Raw genomic sequence first — 16,830 nt, 5'->3', positions numbered from 1 at the left:
GCGGTTGGCAGTGTTAAAATCACACCCTGCGCGCGCACTTTCTGCATGTCCTTGGCGCACTTGCATGACCTTATTGTCGCGACAGCTGATGCCTGGGCATGTGGAGCACTCTGAAGCTCATTTCCACCACTTTGACCTTCTGCGCATGCGCGATACCTTGCATGTACTGCACATGTCACCTGCCTCGCTTTTGCTCGACCCACTCGCCTTTGCATTTAGTTTTTATTCACATCGTAGTCGGGTGTCTTGGTTTCTTTTGTAGTTGACCTTGATGGTGTCTGTTTTGTTTCAGATCTTACGTTAGGTAAGGATCGACGTCTTTGATTTCCTGTACGTCCTCTCCTCTTTTTCCTCTCTCTCTCTCTCTCTCTCTCTCTCTCTCTCTCTGTGACTCGTGCTGTGTTTGTGTGCACCGTATGTGTACTTTCACGCACCGACTCACCCACTTGTTCACTCTACGTAGAACGTAGTCACCTTTATTGTTGTAGATTCGAACACCAGTGACCACGGTAGAAGTTTCGCTTGTCGGCACATATGAACGCATTTTCAGTGCATATGCGCTTGAAATGTATTGTGTAAACTTCTTTTTGTCGTAAAATTCTGATAATTTGTGCACTACTTTCATACTCTCAACCTGTCCACCACTTCTAGCATTCATACGTGTCCTTAAGGCCACGACACTGGCTCCCGATTATACCGCATACAAACGCCATAGGGGCGCTACTGTCGCGAAAAGGTAGACGCAGGGTTTTTGCGATGCCACGAAAGTGCTGCGCCGACTTATCAGCTATGATCGATGATTTATATCACTTCCGGTGCTTCTGGAACGGCTATGCTTCTAATTACTGCGTGATATCACGCTATCGTCAGCTTTAACAATTTCCTTCCAAACATCACTGAAGGACTACCGTAAAAATCTGATGTCACTGATGAGCCTGATGACGCAGGGCTACCTAAAGAGCTGATGTCCCTGATGACTCAGCGGCCAAAGCAGATGAATGGCTAGGCCTTGCCACCTGTGTCAACGTTCCACCCTTCCTTACGTTCTACAGGCCCCTGCGTGACAGCGGATGTGTCTAGTTGTGGGAGGCAAAAAAAGAGAAAAAATAAAGATGCTTCTCGTAGTTATAAGTGACTTGCTTAGACCTCCGTTCGCAAGCTGAGCCAACATTTCTACAAGAGGACTTGTCTTCGTCTGGGCGACGAAGACAAGTCCCCTTGTTGAAACTTTGGCTCGGCTTGCGAACGGAGGCTCCCCCTCAACCCTTGTTCAATGCTATTTCGTACTATGTTGCCATCTTCTCCTTCTCGTTTATAACCTTGCTTAAAACTCTGCCTTCGTAGCAGTGCGCAGACACCGAGGCATCGTAGTGGTTCAGAGAGGATCTGATTCGCAGCTAAAACACTAGAGATCCATTTCTGTCCTCTGTGGGTCGAGGACTAAGTTTAAAGAAAAATGCAAACGTCGTGCTTGCCACGGGAGTCAAACGTTCTCTTACTCTGCACTACTGTATAGTGTGACATGGTATATTATTGTTGATCTTGCTCGGTTTTATGGTCACTTGAAGATCGCGTTAATCCAAAACACGAAATGAGCATTACAGTAAAAACCGTGTGATCACTATTGTTCATAAAGTCACTGACAACGCCCGTTATGCTGTCCCTTCGGAATTTGAGTGCGCCTTTGCGGGCAAATATGCAAAGAGAGATCATGGTGTATGCCTGGGTTAATATGCTTTGATGAACAGATGCGGTGAAAGCAAAATGGGCATGGAACCTCAAAAAGACCATTGATTTCTGATGGTTCCAGCGCAGAATAAACGATCTCTTTCGCTAGTTTCGGCAAATTCAATTAATGTAGAACTTTTCTTTTTACTATAAAAATGAAAGGGCCTTAAGCGAAAAATTCTAAGAAAAGTATGTTTAGGTGCTTTTGAATTCGTGATTGCAGGTCTGGTAATCGTTTGCCTAAGGTTAGCCAGTACGACCGCAAACCAGTCCGACTGTACACAGCAGAAGGCGAAGCGCTATTGTATATGCGCCGGCACTTGTATGTACAAGAAGGTGATGTATATGCATTTTGGTCGGCATGCAAGCCCATAATTTACGATTCTATAAATCGCATTAGAAATGGCCACTCGGGAAAGTTCTTTGGCAAGGCGTCATTTTTTTTCTCCGTATATAAAACCGCGGACAACCCTTTCACTCGAAAAATAACAGTAAAAGGCACTTTTTGTAACTTTTCACCTTGTCGGAAGGTCTTATTTACATTCTATAATGCAAGAACTTAAGCTATTGGATAAACAGAGATAATAGCACTATGCTGTGCTGCAAGTTAGCCTATGCAAAAACTCACATTTACTTTTTCTTATTTCATTTATAACTGAGATAGCTAGTCTAGCAGAACTACCGGTCATCGGTATATCTGGATATATGTTCAGTGCTTTTTATTGTATGATACACTGGTGCTAGCGCATCCGATATTGCGGCCCAAAGTCTGCTCGCCCAGAACGTTGGAAGGGGAGGCGTATCATTAATTCTTTTCGGTGCATTTGGTATGAAAGTTTTCGTCACTGTGTACGATCATTGTGCTTTCATAATTATTTTAGCATGCAAATTGTTAGTTTTCTAATAACGCCAGTTCCCAATAGTTTTGCAATATCGTCAGTTTTCCAAATGATGTGAGAGCGTTCGAAAGGAACAGCCCTCCAAGTGCTGCTAGAAGGTGTACATACAGGATACTGTTGCAAGCATGTTTGCCCCATTTTCTCAAGGCTACTTGACACAGCCACAACCCTCTGGTAAAATACTTACTGAACAACCGCTCAAGAAAAGCAGGAAGTAAGTGTACCCCAGCGAAAATACTATATATTATGCGCAGTGCCACGTGGAAGCATCGTCTTTATCAGAGACGAACGTGCCGTTTCTAATACGTTCATAATTATTTAATGTAGCCGAAAGATGACAAAGCAGCTTAAAACTCCATGTTAGCTTGCTGAGATTATTGCCAAGCGTCCACCAAGGAAACGGAGGTACGGTACAAGCTGGTACGATGCGCTGCGTTTTAGCACAACATGGTCTTTAGCTTAGCCTATGTGTGCACGGTTGTATGACTTCCCGAGATTTAGAAGGGCTAACTCATGCTTGAACAGGCCAGTGCGACAGTATCGTGTGGGCTCCAGACGCATTCTTCTCGACTTATTTATACTCTGCTTTTAATCCTTTACTATCCTTCCTTCGAAATTTGCGCTATGTAAGTCGAAACGAGGAGCCGCCGTTGGCTGTTTTTGTGTGAATACAATTTCCGGGTAAATAAACAATATGTGTAAGAATTAGAGGACAAAAACAAAACAATGCACTTTATCGGTGCTTAAAGTTCAGGTCAGTGACAGCGTGCATTTTCCGCAGTATCCAAAGTTATCGCTATAACTTAGGAGCACCGTGCTTAAGATGTTATAACGGGCAGGAGAGAAAAAGAAAAAAAAAACTAACTTAATTGAAAGTTGTTTAAGGGGTCTTGCAGCCTCCTGTTTCAAGCAATAGAGTGCAGATTCACACAGATGCCCACTTATATTTGCACAGTAGCACACAATATCCCATGCAACGCTGAAGACGTGGTCGTTTGTCGCAACGAAAAACAATGAACGCCCATGCGCTGCTGAAGAATTGCGCATCAGCCCTATTGAATTCTTGCCTGCACAATCTCTGGCTGCTTGGTGATGTGTTTGGCTGTTAATTAAAATGCTCTAATACGCAGTTCGCTCGGGCTAAATGCGTTGCGGATGATATTAGCGCAATTACTGCAAGATTTTTTCATGACTGGCAGGCGTCGGTTGGCCAGCGATTCACGAATCAGTCTTCAGTACGTATACTGGTTGAACGGGGTAATCAACGAGATTAACTCAAGAGTTTGGCCATTAACAGATCTTTGCATAAGGGAGAACACCTTTGTAAATCTTATCGTAGTTTAGTTTTTGATCACAGTTGTGCGGTAACCATAGATGGGAAAGTTGGCGCCTCAGTATCAACATTGAGCGAAAGACTGCTGTTCAGATATAGGAGTTAGACTCTCGTGTGTCGGTTACATTGAATACCTTTTCTTTAAAAGAAATTTTTCTTGGCTAGGTTTTATCGTCCCAATGCGACTCAGGCTTTGAGGGGCGCCATAATGGAGGACTCCGGAAAATTTCTACCACCTGAAGTTCTTTAACATGCATCGATATCGCACAGCATACGGGTTCCTTGCTTTTCTACTCCGTTTAAAAGCGGCCGCCTCGGCCGGGGTTCGATCTCGCGTCCTTGGGTCCAGCAGTCGAGCCCTCTAGCCAGTAAGCCATCGCGGTGGGTTTTTCTTTAAAAGAGTATGTCTTGTTGCACCTTTAGAACTCAGCGCATCATTAGCGGAAGCATTCGTGCTAAAGAAGGACATGAATTTCCCTTTCATATGAAACAACATTGTAGACTCGTCGTCCACTACAATACAGTCCCAACCTGCATACCTATAAGGCTCTCGTGAAACAACAGGAATTATTACCAGCTCTCAAATACTTCTTTATTCGTTTATCCTGAGGTATGCGGATCAAAACCAAGGATTAAGTAACTACCCTTTAACGTCCATCCAAATGTAGTCATGCAACTAGGGAGAAAGCTTGCGAAAACTTTTCAGTACCTCATAAATGTTTGAGAAGGCCGCGCAGAGCTTCCTCTGTGGCTATACAGAAGCTTCACTTGTACGGATGCTTGTGCTTGTGCTAATTGAGTCCAATGAATGCTCACGCATTGCGGGAGAGCCATATAGTTATATTATAATTATGTTATAAGTATTAATTATTATTAATTATATTATTTAAGGTTCTTGGCTACTGTCAAATGGTGGTGTTCAGAGCCTACGGCAGCTACTGCGTGATTGGGGCTTAGAGCGATCGCTGCATGCGGACTTGGACCTTTGATTGGGAAGCTTAGTATGACTTAGATTAGGTCCTGGTGAGTCCTTAATTGAGAGGAAGGAGAAGAAGCGTCGCGCAGCGGAAGCAGAGCGACGCTGGCTGACTTTGTGCTGCCAACCCAGGACGACGTCAATGTCCTTCGTGCGGAAAAACAGCGTCAATGCCTCCGAGAATGACGTCGGTTCTCCGCCGCCACCACACGAGGCGTCGGACCTTGGACCCCTCAGCAACGTCAGGTGAGCACGAGACCAAAGTGCCTTTTTGCAAACCATGTCATAATGTGCCTGCCTGCTACTTTCACTTCTCTGATACGAAGTGGTCATTTAATTGTTGGTGTGTATACGGCCTCCATGTTCTTTGGCGGCCCTTACTTTATATTGCACCATCCTGGCTACATTATATCCGGACTGTGCGTACACACGTCATTATTAGTTTCTGGGATTTGGCAAATATAGTTCTTTTTTTGTTAGTTTATTTTTCATCCATTGTGCATAGCTTGCGATTGAAGAGTGGGATTTTTACTTCTAAATATATCAATTTCTTAAAACGCTCAAAACACATCATAAAGTTTGTTTTTTTTGCGAGTATTTCGCTTCATATACGTTCGACTTGAGACTAAAAATAGATTAATTTGCGGCAAGTAACATTATAGATTAGTTATTCATTGGTTAGTCGGCAAGCTAGATAACTTTCTACATATTTGTCGGCGCAGTAAAAAAAAAAAAAAAAAAAAAAAGACTATGTGTTCCAACCAGGCCATCTACTTAAGGCTAAAATGGGCTCATATTTTTTTTTTTTTTCAAAAGTGTGCCTTTCTCAATACATCCTCCTTTCTTAAAACTCAGAAAAAAGTAAAGAGTATCGCACCACTTATCTTTCCCACAATGAAGCTGGTAAAAAAAAAAAAAAAAGTGCTTTTTTTTTTCATAAAACTGCAAGAAATAGTTTGCCCTTAGGTCCGTCGAAGTTTACAGGAACTTAAGGCATGTACTCTGGTACTCGTAGTCTCTCCTTGTGGATTTTCTTTGCGTCTTGAGTGCAAAACTACGAGTGCAGTTTTCCCAACCAGTACCAAGGAGGCATTAGAAATCAAAGAGTGCTCGTGAGACTTGTGTTTTGTTTTTTGTTTTTTGTGCTTGGCGAGAGACACTAAACCAGATACAGTTAAAGTGGCTTCATATCTATCAAGAGCATTCCGCCGTCTCAACCACGTGACGAGCTACAGTAATTACATGCACTAGTAGAACGCAAAAGCTATACGAAGTTGTTCAGAGGCGCAAAACCTTCTAGCCGCTTGCCTTCCACGTAATTTAAGCACTGGTGTCCCCATCTCTTTATAATCGTATACTTGTCGTTTATAACAAACCGCGCTCTCGCCCCAACTTACATTCTGTTTAAGCACAGTATCACGCACGAATTATCGTATACGCGCCGTACGAAAGCAAACTACCTCGCGTCACGCGGTACGTACTGAATCGTCGACGTCAAAATTTAGTTTCATGCACCCGTCTTCGCGGCACTCCACGGGGAGGCAAAACTTGGCAGCGTATCACACACGTTAAATAGCTTCTCAATTTTCATTCCCGCCGTTTACTTTGTTGCGCAAAAGCCCAAGCCATCGCATCGATACTACGCCCAGATCGAAGTGCCGGAGGGCAGTCTATCGCATTATCTACTTCAAAGAGCAAGGCAGAAAAGAACAAACAAAAGTGCCGTTTTTGAAGTCCCGCTAAATGGATCATATACGGCCGGAGACACGCAGAGTGCCTAATGGCCGTTTTGCACAATCGAGACAATGGAATTGGTGAGGCTGTCCAGTAAGAAACCGACTCTAGAGTTCTGTGCTGCTGTACGCCCAAAACCTGCTTTCAGAAGGTATCTCATTCAGCCCTCTGTCCTACCGAGCCTCTTTGACAAAAACTTCAGCGAGCGGCTTGAAGCTGAAGGAACTACGAATTCGCCCCAGGGGCTGTCGTGCTTTTGACTCCGCACCGCTAATACTGTGCAGCGTTACGGAAAATGGGTTTGAGACAAACCGATCAGTGGCCGACATGGAGGAAGGAAACAACTTAGGAGAGGCCCTTGTCATTCCCAATGCATTGGAGAAAATGTGGCGGAAGTGACGACAAAATTTAGGGTTATCCAAGTCGGGCCACTAGCAACAGCGTTGCTAAGGGCCCGAGATACGTGAGCGTCGCTGAGATAGAGAATGCGGAGGGTAAAGGAGGAGGAGAGTGATTGCATGCGTCCGGTCGCGGCGCGGCCGTGCGGCCATGCCGGCTTCAAAAAAGTGACGTCAGGGCCTCTCTTAAGTTCTTTCCTTCCGCCATGCTGACCGAGCTCGCAGGCGTCTCTGAGTGTCCCGACGGGTCGTGATCGGCCGAAAGTGATTGGCTGGCCAGTGACGTTCAGTCTGAATACGCTGGCCAGTGACTTTCAGTCCTGATACGCATACGCGTCTGCAGACTCTGTCTCGGTTTGACTGTCCTCATCTCCATAGCTTCAGCAACGCTGCACGGTATACAGACAGTTCGGTGTAAGAGCCAAACGCTGTCCCTTCCGCAATTGATCTGCTGCAACCGTCTTACGTGGGCTCAGCCAAGGTTCTCGCGTACCAAGCGTAAGAAGCAGCTAGCCGCTTTGTCCGCGGTGATGAATTCTTTAACATATAGAGTCCTGAGTTACTGGGCACTTAAGCATTGCGAAATGCTAGAAGCACTAACATGATATTAGGCCTTGTCCTTTGCAGAATAATTGTTCTGTGTGTGCATCTATTTTTTATTGCAAATTGCGTTAAAAAAATGGCGCAAAAAAACCTTGAGTTTCACCAAAGTTTTAATCAAGGTGATCAAGGATACGGAAACATGGCGTACATACTGTGCGATAACAGCTATTTCTTTGCTTAGTGCAAAAATTAATTGCAATGTACCAGAAAGCAAAGCGAATCTGCTCTGTTTGCGACTCTATCGTGAACCTGTTTTCAGGTTCCGCGGGGAGGGGGTCGTAAGGGGCGCGGCTAATTATCTACTGGTGCAATTTTTATTTGAAGCAATAGACTATGTAACTAATGTTCATTGCGTCATGACATCTATCGTGCGAGCAGAAACTCGTTAGTTTACTATGCATACCGAAGGACAAACCACAGCGTCCAATTATTACTGGTATTTATTATTACTTACTATTACTTCACATACACCAAGAGTATGTGAATGTATGAACATAATTACATTTTCATTCAGTGGGTGCTTGACTTCATAACCAGATCTCAAATGCTTGCCACTTTGCAACCTGGTCGCTCCATCATTCAGTTGTAATCGCGAAGAATACAAAACCCGCTCATTGTTTCTCGTGAAGAGTTCGAGGATCAAACGAGTGGGTGTAATTGAAAGAGGATGGTGTGAGAATGCTAAACAAAGAATTTCTTTCAGCAAGATGATTGGTTAATTAATTACAGCCAAGAATGTAAAGTAAAATCAATCAGACGTGGAAATAGCCATAACACTAATATCGACCTCCAAGGGATGTGATGTGACGTCAACCGGAAATGGATGTGTTTCTGAATTATTCAGCCAAATAAATGTGTGATAGCGATCAGAAGTGTGTAATGATTGTCAATTAAACAAATAAAAAATATAATACACGCGTAAAAGAGTGAACAAATGCGCAAAATTGCTACGCATGTGTAGTGATGTCACAACGATACGGTTGCCATGGAGACCACCGCCGGCGACGTCATGGCCCAGTTTACCCCGTTTGACTTCATTGACGCCTTGCAAAGGGAAGTAAAGAGAGGCAAAGAGGGGTGAATAGACGCAAAGAGGGATAACGAGTGTCAAGGAGGCGCCAATGCTTTCGCATTCCTCCAATGCAGGTTCTGCAGTGCTCTCAGAACTGTTCGCTAATATCCTCGCAGTTCACTCTGTACAACTGAAACAATACAACCCCTAGTTTACTCGATACAGGCTATAGCGCTGCCACCAGCCTTATTTCCACATATCCCGCTCGTGAATAATGTTCACGTTATGTTTAGAAACTGTGCAAATTGAACCGAACTTAGAAAAAGTGTTTCGCAATCAATGAGACGAAGTGACCATTGGAATGCTGCATCTAAGACACAGAGGCTGTCTCAAAACTTTCTCTCATCTCGAAGTACACACGAGCGGAATCGAACGACGACTTCCTTAATCGTAGCTGTTTTACGCGCTCTTCTTCTTATTCCAACGCTAACAAGTTAATCTTAAGAGATTTGCATAGTAAATGGATAGGAGCCTCAAAACTGAACGTACCGTCTCTGGTTCGCGGCGTGTTTCTCTCTACGTGCGCTTTATCCTTCCTGTTAATCTTATCACGCAAGAGCAGCGCGCGCTTGCCAGCGCTTCCTCACTGGAGAGTATGCGTGGATTATGCAGCAACCAGTAATTACGTCCCGAGGTAAAGAGAAAGGGGACAAACGCGAGATGAACGTTACGCTCGAACGAGCTCGAATCGAATAGCTTGCCTTGTTTCTCCTCTTTCTTTTCTTATGCGGATAATGTATTAGATGCAATATTTGGGCCGTTTCTCTCGGAAAAAGCCTGTCGGATACCCCACTCTCCACCTTGATTCTTCTCCCGCTTTTGCCGAGGGGCTAGGCTCGAGCACAGTGGACGAAAACGTCCCTTTTCTCAACCGCGCGAGCACCTGTTTTATGGTTTATCGTAACAAATGCTGCTTAAACGCCGACTACAAGTTTCTCTTATCTGAGTGTTTTTATATGCGGCGTCGGAAGGAATCGAGATGGCGGGTGCTTAATGGCGAGTCACTAATAACAAAAATTTCACCTTGTGTTCTCTGTCAGTGACCACTTACGTGTGGCTCACGGCCACGCTTACCGTGAAAACACGCCCCAAGCACATCTCTATATAGTGTGCAATTTAAGGTACACATATGGATAACGTAACCTGAATTATTTACGCGTTATTAAAATAACCTCTTCTGCTGAAACTTCTCGGAATAAGATATACTGCGTAAGTTTCAAGTCATGAGCAACTCTCTGTGTTTGGTTGGTAGAGAATTGATAGTGTGACGGGGGACAACTGATGGTCCCAGAAAAAAGAAAAAAGGCTGCTTTAACAATGAAAGTAGCCAATTTGCGGTTGCACGCTAATATCAACCAGCATCGAGGCATCGAGCGTATGTTTTGTTAATGGCTGCAATGGCTGCTTTGACTGAGATTAAACACGTAAGTGTTACGAATGTGCGTTTTCAGTTATTTGTCTCGTGCTGGCGAGAATGCAAGTGGGCGCAGCCTGAGTGAAAAAAGTTCGCGCTCTGCAGGTTCGCGGTGTTCGGACTAGGCTCCAGCGCGTACCCCAACTTTTGCGCGTACGCAAAGTACGTGGACAAGATCCTCGGAGACCTGGGCGGGGAACGCATCCTCAAGCTGGCTAGTGGCGACGAACTGCGAGGACAAGAGCAGTCCTTCCGGTCGTGGGCCAAGACTGTCTTCGAGGTACGCCCGCACTCAGCATAAGTCTCGCTTGAGCAGTGTTCGTTCTACGTGCTGGCTTCCTTTCACGGGTGTAGCCGCGCGAGACGTATAGCTTGTGTCTTGCAAAAAAACATGGAGCCGATGTTAGTGGCTTTGTGGTAGATATTACCGAGAACACCCTATCTTGGTAATTTTCTGGCCAAAGAGGATGTTATCGATCATCGCGTGATCCAAAAGTATCTCGGTAAGCACTTGAAAAGCGCCACCTATACTTGGTACAATTAAGCAGAACTTTCCGCTGGACCAGCCGGCTTATTATGCTGTTTTCTAGTGCATCTGGTGCAAAAGCAATGACAATAGGATGTGCTACAAGCATTCCCAATTAGCGTCTACTTTGTGTTACGCAGATCGAAACCGGGTAAGCTTGGGTTGGGTTAAGGGGAATACGTTCAATATATCTACCACACAGTGTGATCTAACATTATCTCTTGCTTGTTTCAGGGCATAAAAAGGCTGGAGTTTTCTTGCATATACTGTTGTCTTACGAGTGTTTTCAATAGTTAGTGCCATCGGTTTGGCATTGTCTGCACGTACACTCTGAGCTATAGCTGTAGCAAGAGCGACGTTTTGAGCCTGCATTTTCAAGCGTCAATTTGTTTTATTGTTTTTTAGCGGATGCTCTATTCTCGCCGCAGTTGCCAAGATAAAGTCTGGCGTGACTTTGACCTTCAGCCGCTGTAGCAGAAATGTCTGCATGACGTCACGTCACGTGATCCGGTGTAGAGAGGAGCCGTATAGTTGCGTTCGCTCGGAGCCTCGCCGCTGTGTACAACTTGAATAGGCGAGGGTAAAACAGCTCCTTCGCCGGTGCTTAGTATTTCACTCTCTCTCCACTGATAAGGCGTATGTCGGCCCGAGTGCGCAAACTCATTGGCGCAGGTGCTTTGCTTAGTCTGATCCCCTGATACTGCCAATATAACTCGCCGGAAAGAAGCAAATATTTATTAAAGCCAAAAAAAAAAAAAAAAGTGCAGCCATGCTTAGCAGAGCTTCTGGTCATAAAGCTAGGTTGAACCGAGGTAATCATCTGCAATTTTTCTCACGTCACAACCTTGTGTTATCTTATCTTTTTACTAGCAGGATGATTTGCCGCCAACCAAATTTAGTTGTCCTCAAACGGGCAGACAAGAAGTTGCCAGCATGGGGCGGCTGGGGCGTCACTGGAAAAAGGAATATCGATCGATGCTTAAAAAGCAATGATTCTGAACAAAACTTTGGGACACAGTTGTTTGGAACAAAGCTTTGGAACCCTTACGCCATTCGTAGCATTGCCCTCGCTGCCTTTCTCTTTTCCGTGTGTTTGTTGCCCCTGTTCTGCGCACAGCTCTTTTCTTATGGCCATATGCGGAAGGCCTATGTGTCCTCGCGGAAACGCGCAGTTAGTTCTTCTACGTGATTCCCTAAAGAGAGCGTCTAGGGAAGACAAGACTGTGAGACACGTCGCGCTATCTGAAGAGGATAAGCTATCGAGCTTTCCTTGCAGCTAAGAAGGCCCTTAATTGCTTCGGCCTATCCCGGCCCGTTACGGCTGCAGGGTACGTCGACTTCCGGGTCCGTCGGTGCTTGCGGGTTAACTGGAGCTTTGCGACAGTCGCCGGGACGCAGTGAGATAGGCAATGCAACTATATTAAGCAGCATATATGCATAGTGTTACGACCAAGCATCCGCATTTGCGCGCTCTATTGTTCGCCTGTGGGCATGGAAAAGTTTTGTGAATATGTGGTGATGGTCCATTGGCTCTAAGTGAGCCTGTTTCCAGGAATCCTGTTTTGTAAGCATGTTTTGCTTTGTGGACAACCTGCAAATGCCAAATTGGCCCTGTCAAGAGAACGTCTGGAAAAACACAAAGAAACGTCCCCCTGCGGGAAATAGCAGGAAGTGCTTTCTTTTGTTCACCCTTCCAGTCGAGAAGTGCTATCCTCCAGTGATGAATGCCTCCTATCCAAAGGAGACGACAGAGTGACATGTCCGCTGACGTGCAGGACAAGAGAAGAGCATGACTCATACGGCCATTAAGTGATTTCCCGGGAATGCAGGAAAGATTTGCAATTGTCGAAAAGGGACCATGTTGGGAGCCCTATGCGGCGCCACGTGCACTCGGGTTTCTGAGAAGTAAAACCCCCAGAACCAGCCTGTGGTTTCTTTGCTGAAGAATAGAAATGTACCTCCTCTCCTCGCCGTTCCCAAGCTTTTCCCGCCAACAAGTGATCACGCCCAACGAATGAATGCCGGACCAGTCAGTGCTTCAGACCATCAGTGCAGTGATGTGTTCGATTGGATGCCGATACCTGAGGGGCGTGCCCTGGATTTGGTTGGTCAGCATCTTCAGAGAGGGGCTGGACATAGGGGGTTTTTAAGGACGCTGCAGAGCACGAAATGTCGCTCTGGGCCCTGGGTAAACGGCTCATCCAGTCGCTTCTCGCTATGAACTCTCAACGCTTGCCATTTTGCTGATGTACCCTTCTTCTTCATGTAAATATTCTTGTAAATACGTTTTCTCAAAGTGCCAGTAAACCTGCTTGTACATTTTTTACCAACTTCGAAGATTCAGTCCTTCTTCAACCCGGAGTCTCTGCACGCTACCAAGTGAAGGCCGGGTCGCCATAGCCCCAGCGTCACGACAACTGGTGACCAGCGGTGGGGTCTGAATCTACAAGCCACAACATCTGGTGATTGGAGGTGGATCTGAAGCTACAAGCCACAACACCTTGTGATCGGAGGTGGCATCTCAAGCAACAAGCAGGAGCAACAATCGGCCAACAAGAGGGCAGCTCGGAACATCGATCGCATGTGTGGGTGAGTGCTTGGCTTTTCTTCTGATGTGGACCAGGTTCTAGAACAGGGTTAGATTTTAGAACTGGTAAAGAGAGTGTGGAAACGCCTTTAGGTTTGGTAGTTTGCACTGTTGTTTTGGAAGTAGCCGACACTCGGAGCGATCATGGACCTACAAAAGCTGCAGAAACCGGAACTGTTGCAATTGTGTGAGGAATTGGGAATTGATACAAGTGGTTTGGCACGAAAACCTTTGATTATAAAGGCAATCACAGATTTGGGAGCCGATGATGAGGAGCTCAGTGAAGCATGGAACCTCATCGGTCAAAAAAAGGAACAGCTCAGACAGCAGAAGGAGCGGGAAAAAGAGCAGAAAGAGCGGGAAAAAGAGGAAAAGAGGCGTGAGCGTGAACTTGAGAGGGAAAAAGAGGAAAGGGAGCGCGAACGTGAGTGGGAAAAAGAGGAAAAGAAGCGTGAAAGAGAAGCAAAAAAGCTGGACCAAGAAATTGAGCTCCGGAAATTAGAACTAGAGTTGAGCAAGAGGTCGGGCAATTGTCCCCAGCTAGCGGTACCTCTTCTCAACAAGGAGGCAGATTTCAAGATGTCAAAGTACATGCAGCCATATGTGATATCAGGGGATATCGGTCTGTATCTGGCTAACTTTGAGCGAACCTGCGAAAAACTGTCCTTCCAGCGAGACACTTGGTCTCAGAGATTATTGACGGTTCTGCCCTGCGAGGCAGCGGAGGTTGTCGCGCGGCTAAGCAAGGAGGACGCGGACAACTACGAGAAGGTCAAAGCTTGCCTTCTGAGAAAGTATAGGCTTAGCGCCGAGGCGTTCAGACAACGTTTTCGGAAAGCTACTAAGTCCAGGGACGAGAGTTACCCTGAATTCCTGTACAATTTAAGAGTTAATTTGGGCGAGTGGCTAAAGAGCACAGATTCCTACAGTGATAGGGACGCTGTAGTCGAGCAAATTCTTTTGGAGCAGTTTTATAACTGCCTCCCAGAAAAAGAAAGAAATTGGTTACAGGACCGAGGCGAAATTAAGTCGGCAACTGAAGCTGCCGAACTTATTGAGGAGTATGCTTCGCGCCGACAATTCAGCAACCCAGCAGTGGATAGGCCCCGCAATCCCAAGTTCAGTATGAAAAACCGTCAGGAAAGGCACTTTGCTAGAGTTGGAAACGAAGAAATGAAGGTTTCTTCAGGCAAATTCCCTAGAAAGGACGGCAGTGAGAAAAGTGGGGAAGTGACCAACGTGCAGAACACAAAGAATAAGCTTGAGGCTAGGAAGCCGCTCACATGCTTTAGGTGTAATGAGCAGGGTCACATTGCCGTCAACTGCCGGAAAGAAAAGATTGCTTTCTCGTATGTCAGGGACTGCGATGAAAATATGCAGCTTTTAGAACCCTACCTGCATGACCTAGTAGTCAACGGGAAGCCTTGCAAGGTACTGCTCGATTCGGCCGCAACGATGGATGTTGTCCATCCGGCGTATGTATCGCCTTCCGACTATACAGGACAGTGTGCATGGATCCGACAGGTAGTTGAGGAACAGAGTGTGTGCTTGCCGATCGCGAACGTGGTCATCGAGGGCCCTTTCGGCGAATTAACAACCGAGGCTGCCGTTTCAGGAAAGCTTCCTAAGTGCTATCCGTATTTGTTTTCCAACAAATCGGACATGCTACTGAGAAAGAGGGGCATCCTTTTCGGAGACAGAGTTGTGCAAGCCCTAACACGTTCAAAGGCGCGAGAACTAGCTACACTGCTCATTCCAGAAAAATCCACAGCGGAGGAAACGGCAGTTAAAACAGTGGTCGATGCGGAAGATAGCGGGTCAGAAAACTTTGAGAGCGAGGCATCTCAGATAAGTCAACTAGAAAGTGAGCTTGATAAGACACGGAATGAGGACGTTCTAGAGAGTAACCTCTTGCCGCCGGTGTCTAGTAATCTCACGAGCCTTCTAAGTGGAACCCGAGAGGACTTAGCTATGGAGCAAGCCAATGATCCCAAGAATAAGCTCGAAGTACAGTGGGAAGGACCTGCTAAAGTCGTTGCAGAGCTTTCTGACACTAACTACGCAGTGAAAATCCCCGATAGGCGTAAAGCAGTGCGCATTTATCATTGCAATCTTATGAAGCCTTATGTGCAGAGGGAAGCCGTGGTAAATCTAACGTTAAACCTTCCCGAGGAGATGGGGGACAACTTGATTTGCCTCAGCGGAAAAGGAAGCAACGCTCAGGAGCTTCTCAAAAAGACGGAGCAGAGAGGAGAACTAAAGAAATCCCAGCTGTCCGATCTGGGCGAGATAATAACAGAGTTTGAGGCCTGCTTCGTGGACAGGCCAGGCAGAACTGATTTGACTGAGCACGATATTGAGCTGACTTCAGACGTGCCAGTGCGATCAAGGTGCTACCGATTTTCTCCAAGGCAAAGAGAAATTCTGGATAGGGAAGTAACTCGCATGCTGGAATTGGGAGTAATAAAACCCTCGGAAAGCGATTATGCTTCGCCTATGATCTTAGTAGAAGCTCCAGGTAAAGACCCTAGGCCTGTGGTAGACTACCGAAAGCTAAATTCTCTCACCAGGGATCAAGTGTATCCTATTCCGAATATTGAGGAGAGAGTAGAACAGGTCAGTAGAGCGGCATATGTGACTACGCTGGACCTTACTCGAGGATACTGGCAAGTACCGCTCACTGAACGCGCCAGCAGATACGCGGCTTTCGTCACTCCGACGGGCAGCTACCAGCCAACAATGATGAGTTTCGGGCTCAAAAATGCTCCATTTTGTTTTTCCCGACTCATGGATAGGGTTTTAAAGGGGTGTGAAACATTCGCGGTGCCTTATTTAGACGACATTGCGGTTTTTTCCGACTCATGGGCGGACCATATGGTACATCTAAGAGCTGTACTGAGCCTTTTGCGTCAAGCTGGACTAACCGTAAAGGCCGAGAAATGTCGCCTGGCAAGGGCGACCGTGGACTACTTGGGTCACAATGTAGGTCAAGGTTTCAGGAAACCCAGCGAGATTAAGATTTCTGCGGTAGCAGACTACCCGCGGCCGAGCACGAAGACGGAAATTCGAGCATTCCTGGGTCTGACTGGGTACTACAATCACTACATCCCTAACTATTCAGCTTTGGCTAGCCCTCTGACCGACGCTCTCCGCAAGACAGAACCGACAAATGTAGTCTGGGACGAACAAAAGGAAGCCTCCTTCGTAAACCTGAAGGCTGTGCTGATTAGCCGTCCGGTATTGCGAGCTCCAGACTATGGCCGAGAATTCACGGTCCAGTGTGATGCCAGTGATCGAGGGTTAGGTGCTGTTCTCTGCCAGAGAGATGACGACGGTAATGAGCACCCCGTGCTCTACTTGAGCAGAAAACTGAGTTCTAGAGAGAGGGCTTATTGCGCGTCAGAGAAGGAATGCGCTTGCATTGTATGGGCCATTCAAAAATTGCAGTGCTATCTTGGAGGGGCCAAATTCACCGTAGAGACGGACCATTGTCCCCTGTCTTGGCTGCAAACTGCGACATCGAAGAACAGTCGCCTTCTTAGGTGGAGCTTGATTTTACA

At 46.2% G+C, this 16,830-nt stretch overlaps 1 protein-coding gene across 2 annotated transcripts in view; it reads left to right on the top strand.

Annotated features, from left to right (window-relative positions):
* Positions 1-16,830, top strand: part of Nos (Nitric oxide synthase) — a 350,537-nt gene that overhangs the window by 308,661 nt on the left and 25,046 nt on the right. Inside the window, exons 15-17 of one of the 2 annotated variants that reach the window (XM_084598517.1) lie at positions 293-304; positions 5,069-5,182; positions 10,263-10,437. In XM_084598517.1, coding sequence (XP_084454643.1) covers positions 293-304; positions 5,069-5,182; positions 10,263-10,437 — 301 coding nt within the window. The remainder of the gene's footprint in view (positions 1-292; positions 305-5,068; positions 5,183-10,262; positions 10,438-16,830) is intronic. The other variant, XM_084598518.1, reaches the window with a different exon arrangement.

Source organism: Amblyomma maculatum, chromosome 3 (genome assembly GCF_055883805.1).
Source record: "Amblyomma maculatum isolate TAMU_Amacu chromosome 3, ASM5588380v1, whole genome shotgun sequence".
Taxonomy (NCBI): Eukaryota; Metazoa; Arthropoda; class Arachnida; order Ixodida; family Ixodidae; genus Amblyomma; species Amblyomma maculatum.
The sequence above is the reverse complement of the archived record's forward strand: the minus strand, read 5'-3'. Positions and strand labels throughout refer to the sequence as shown.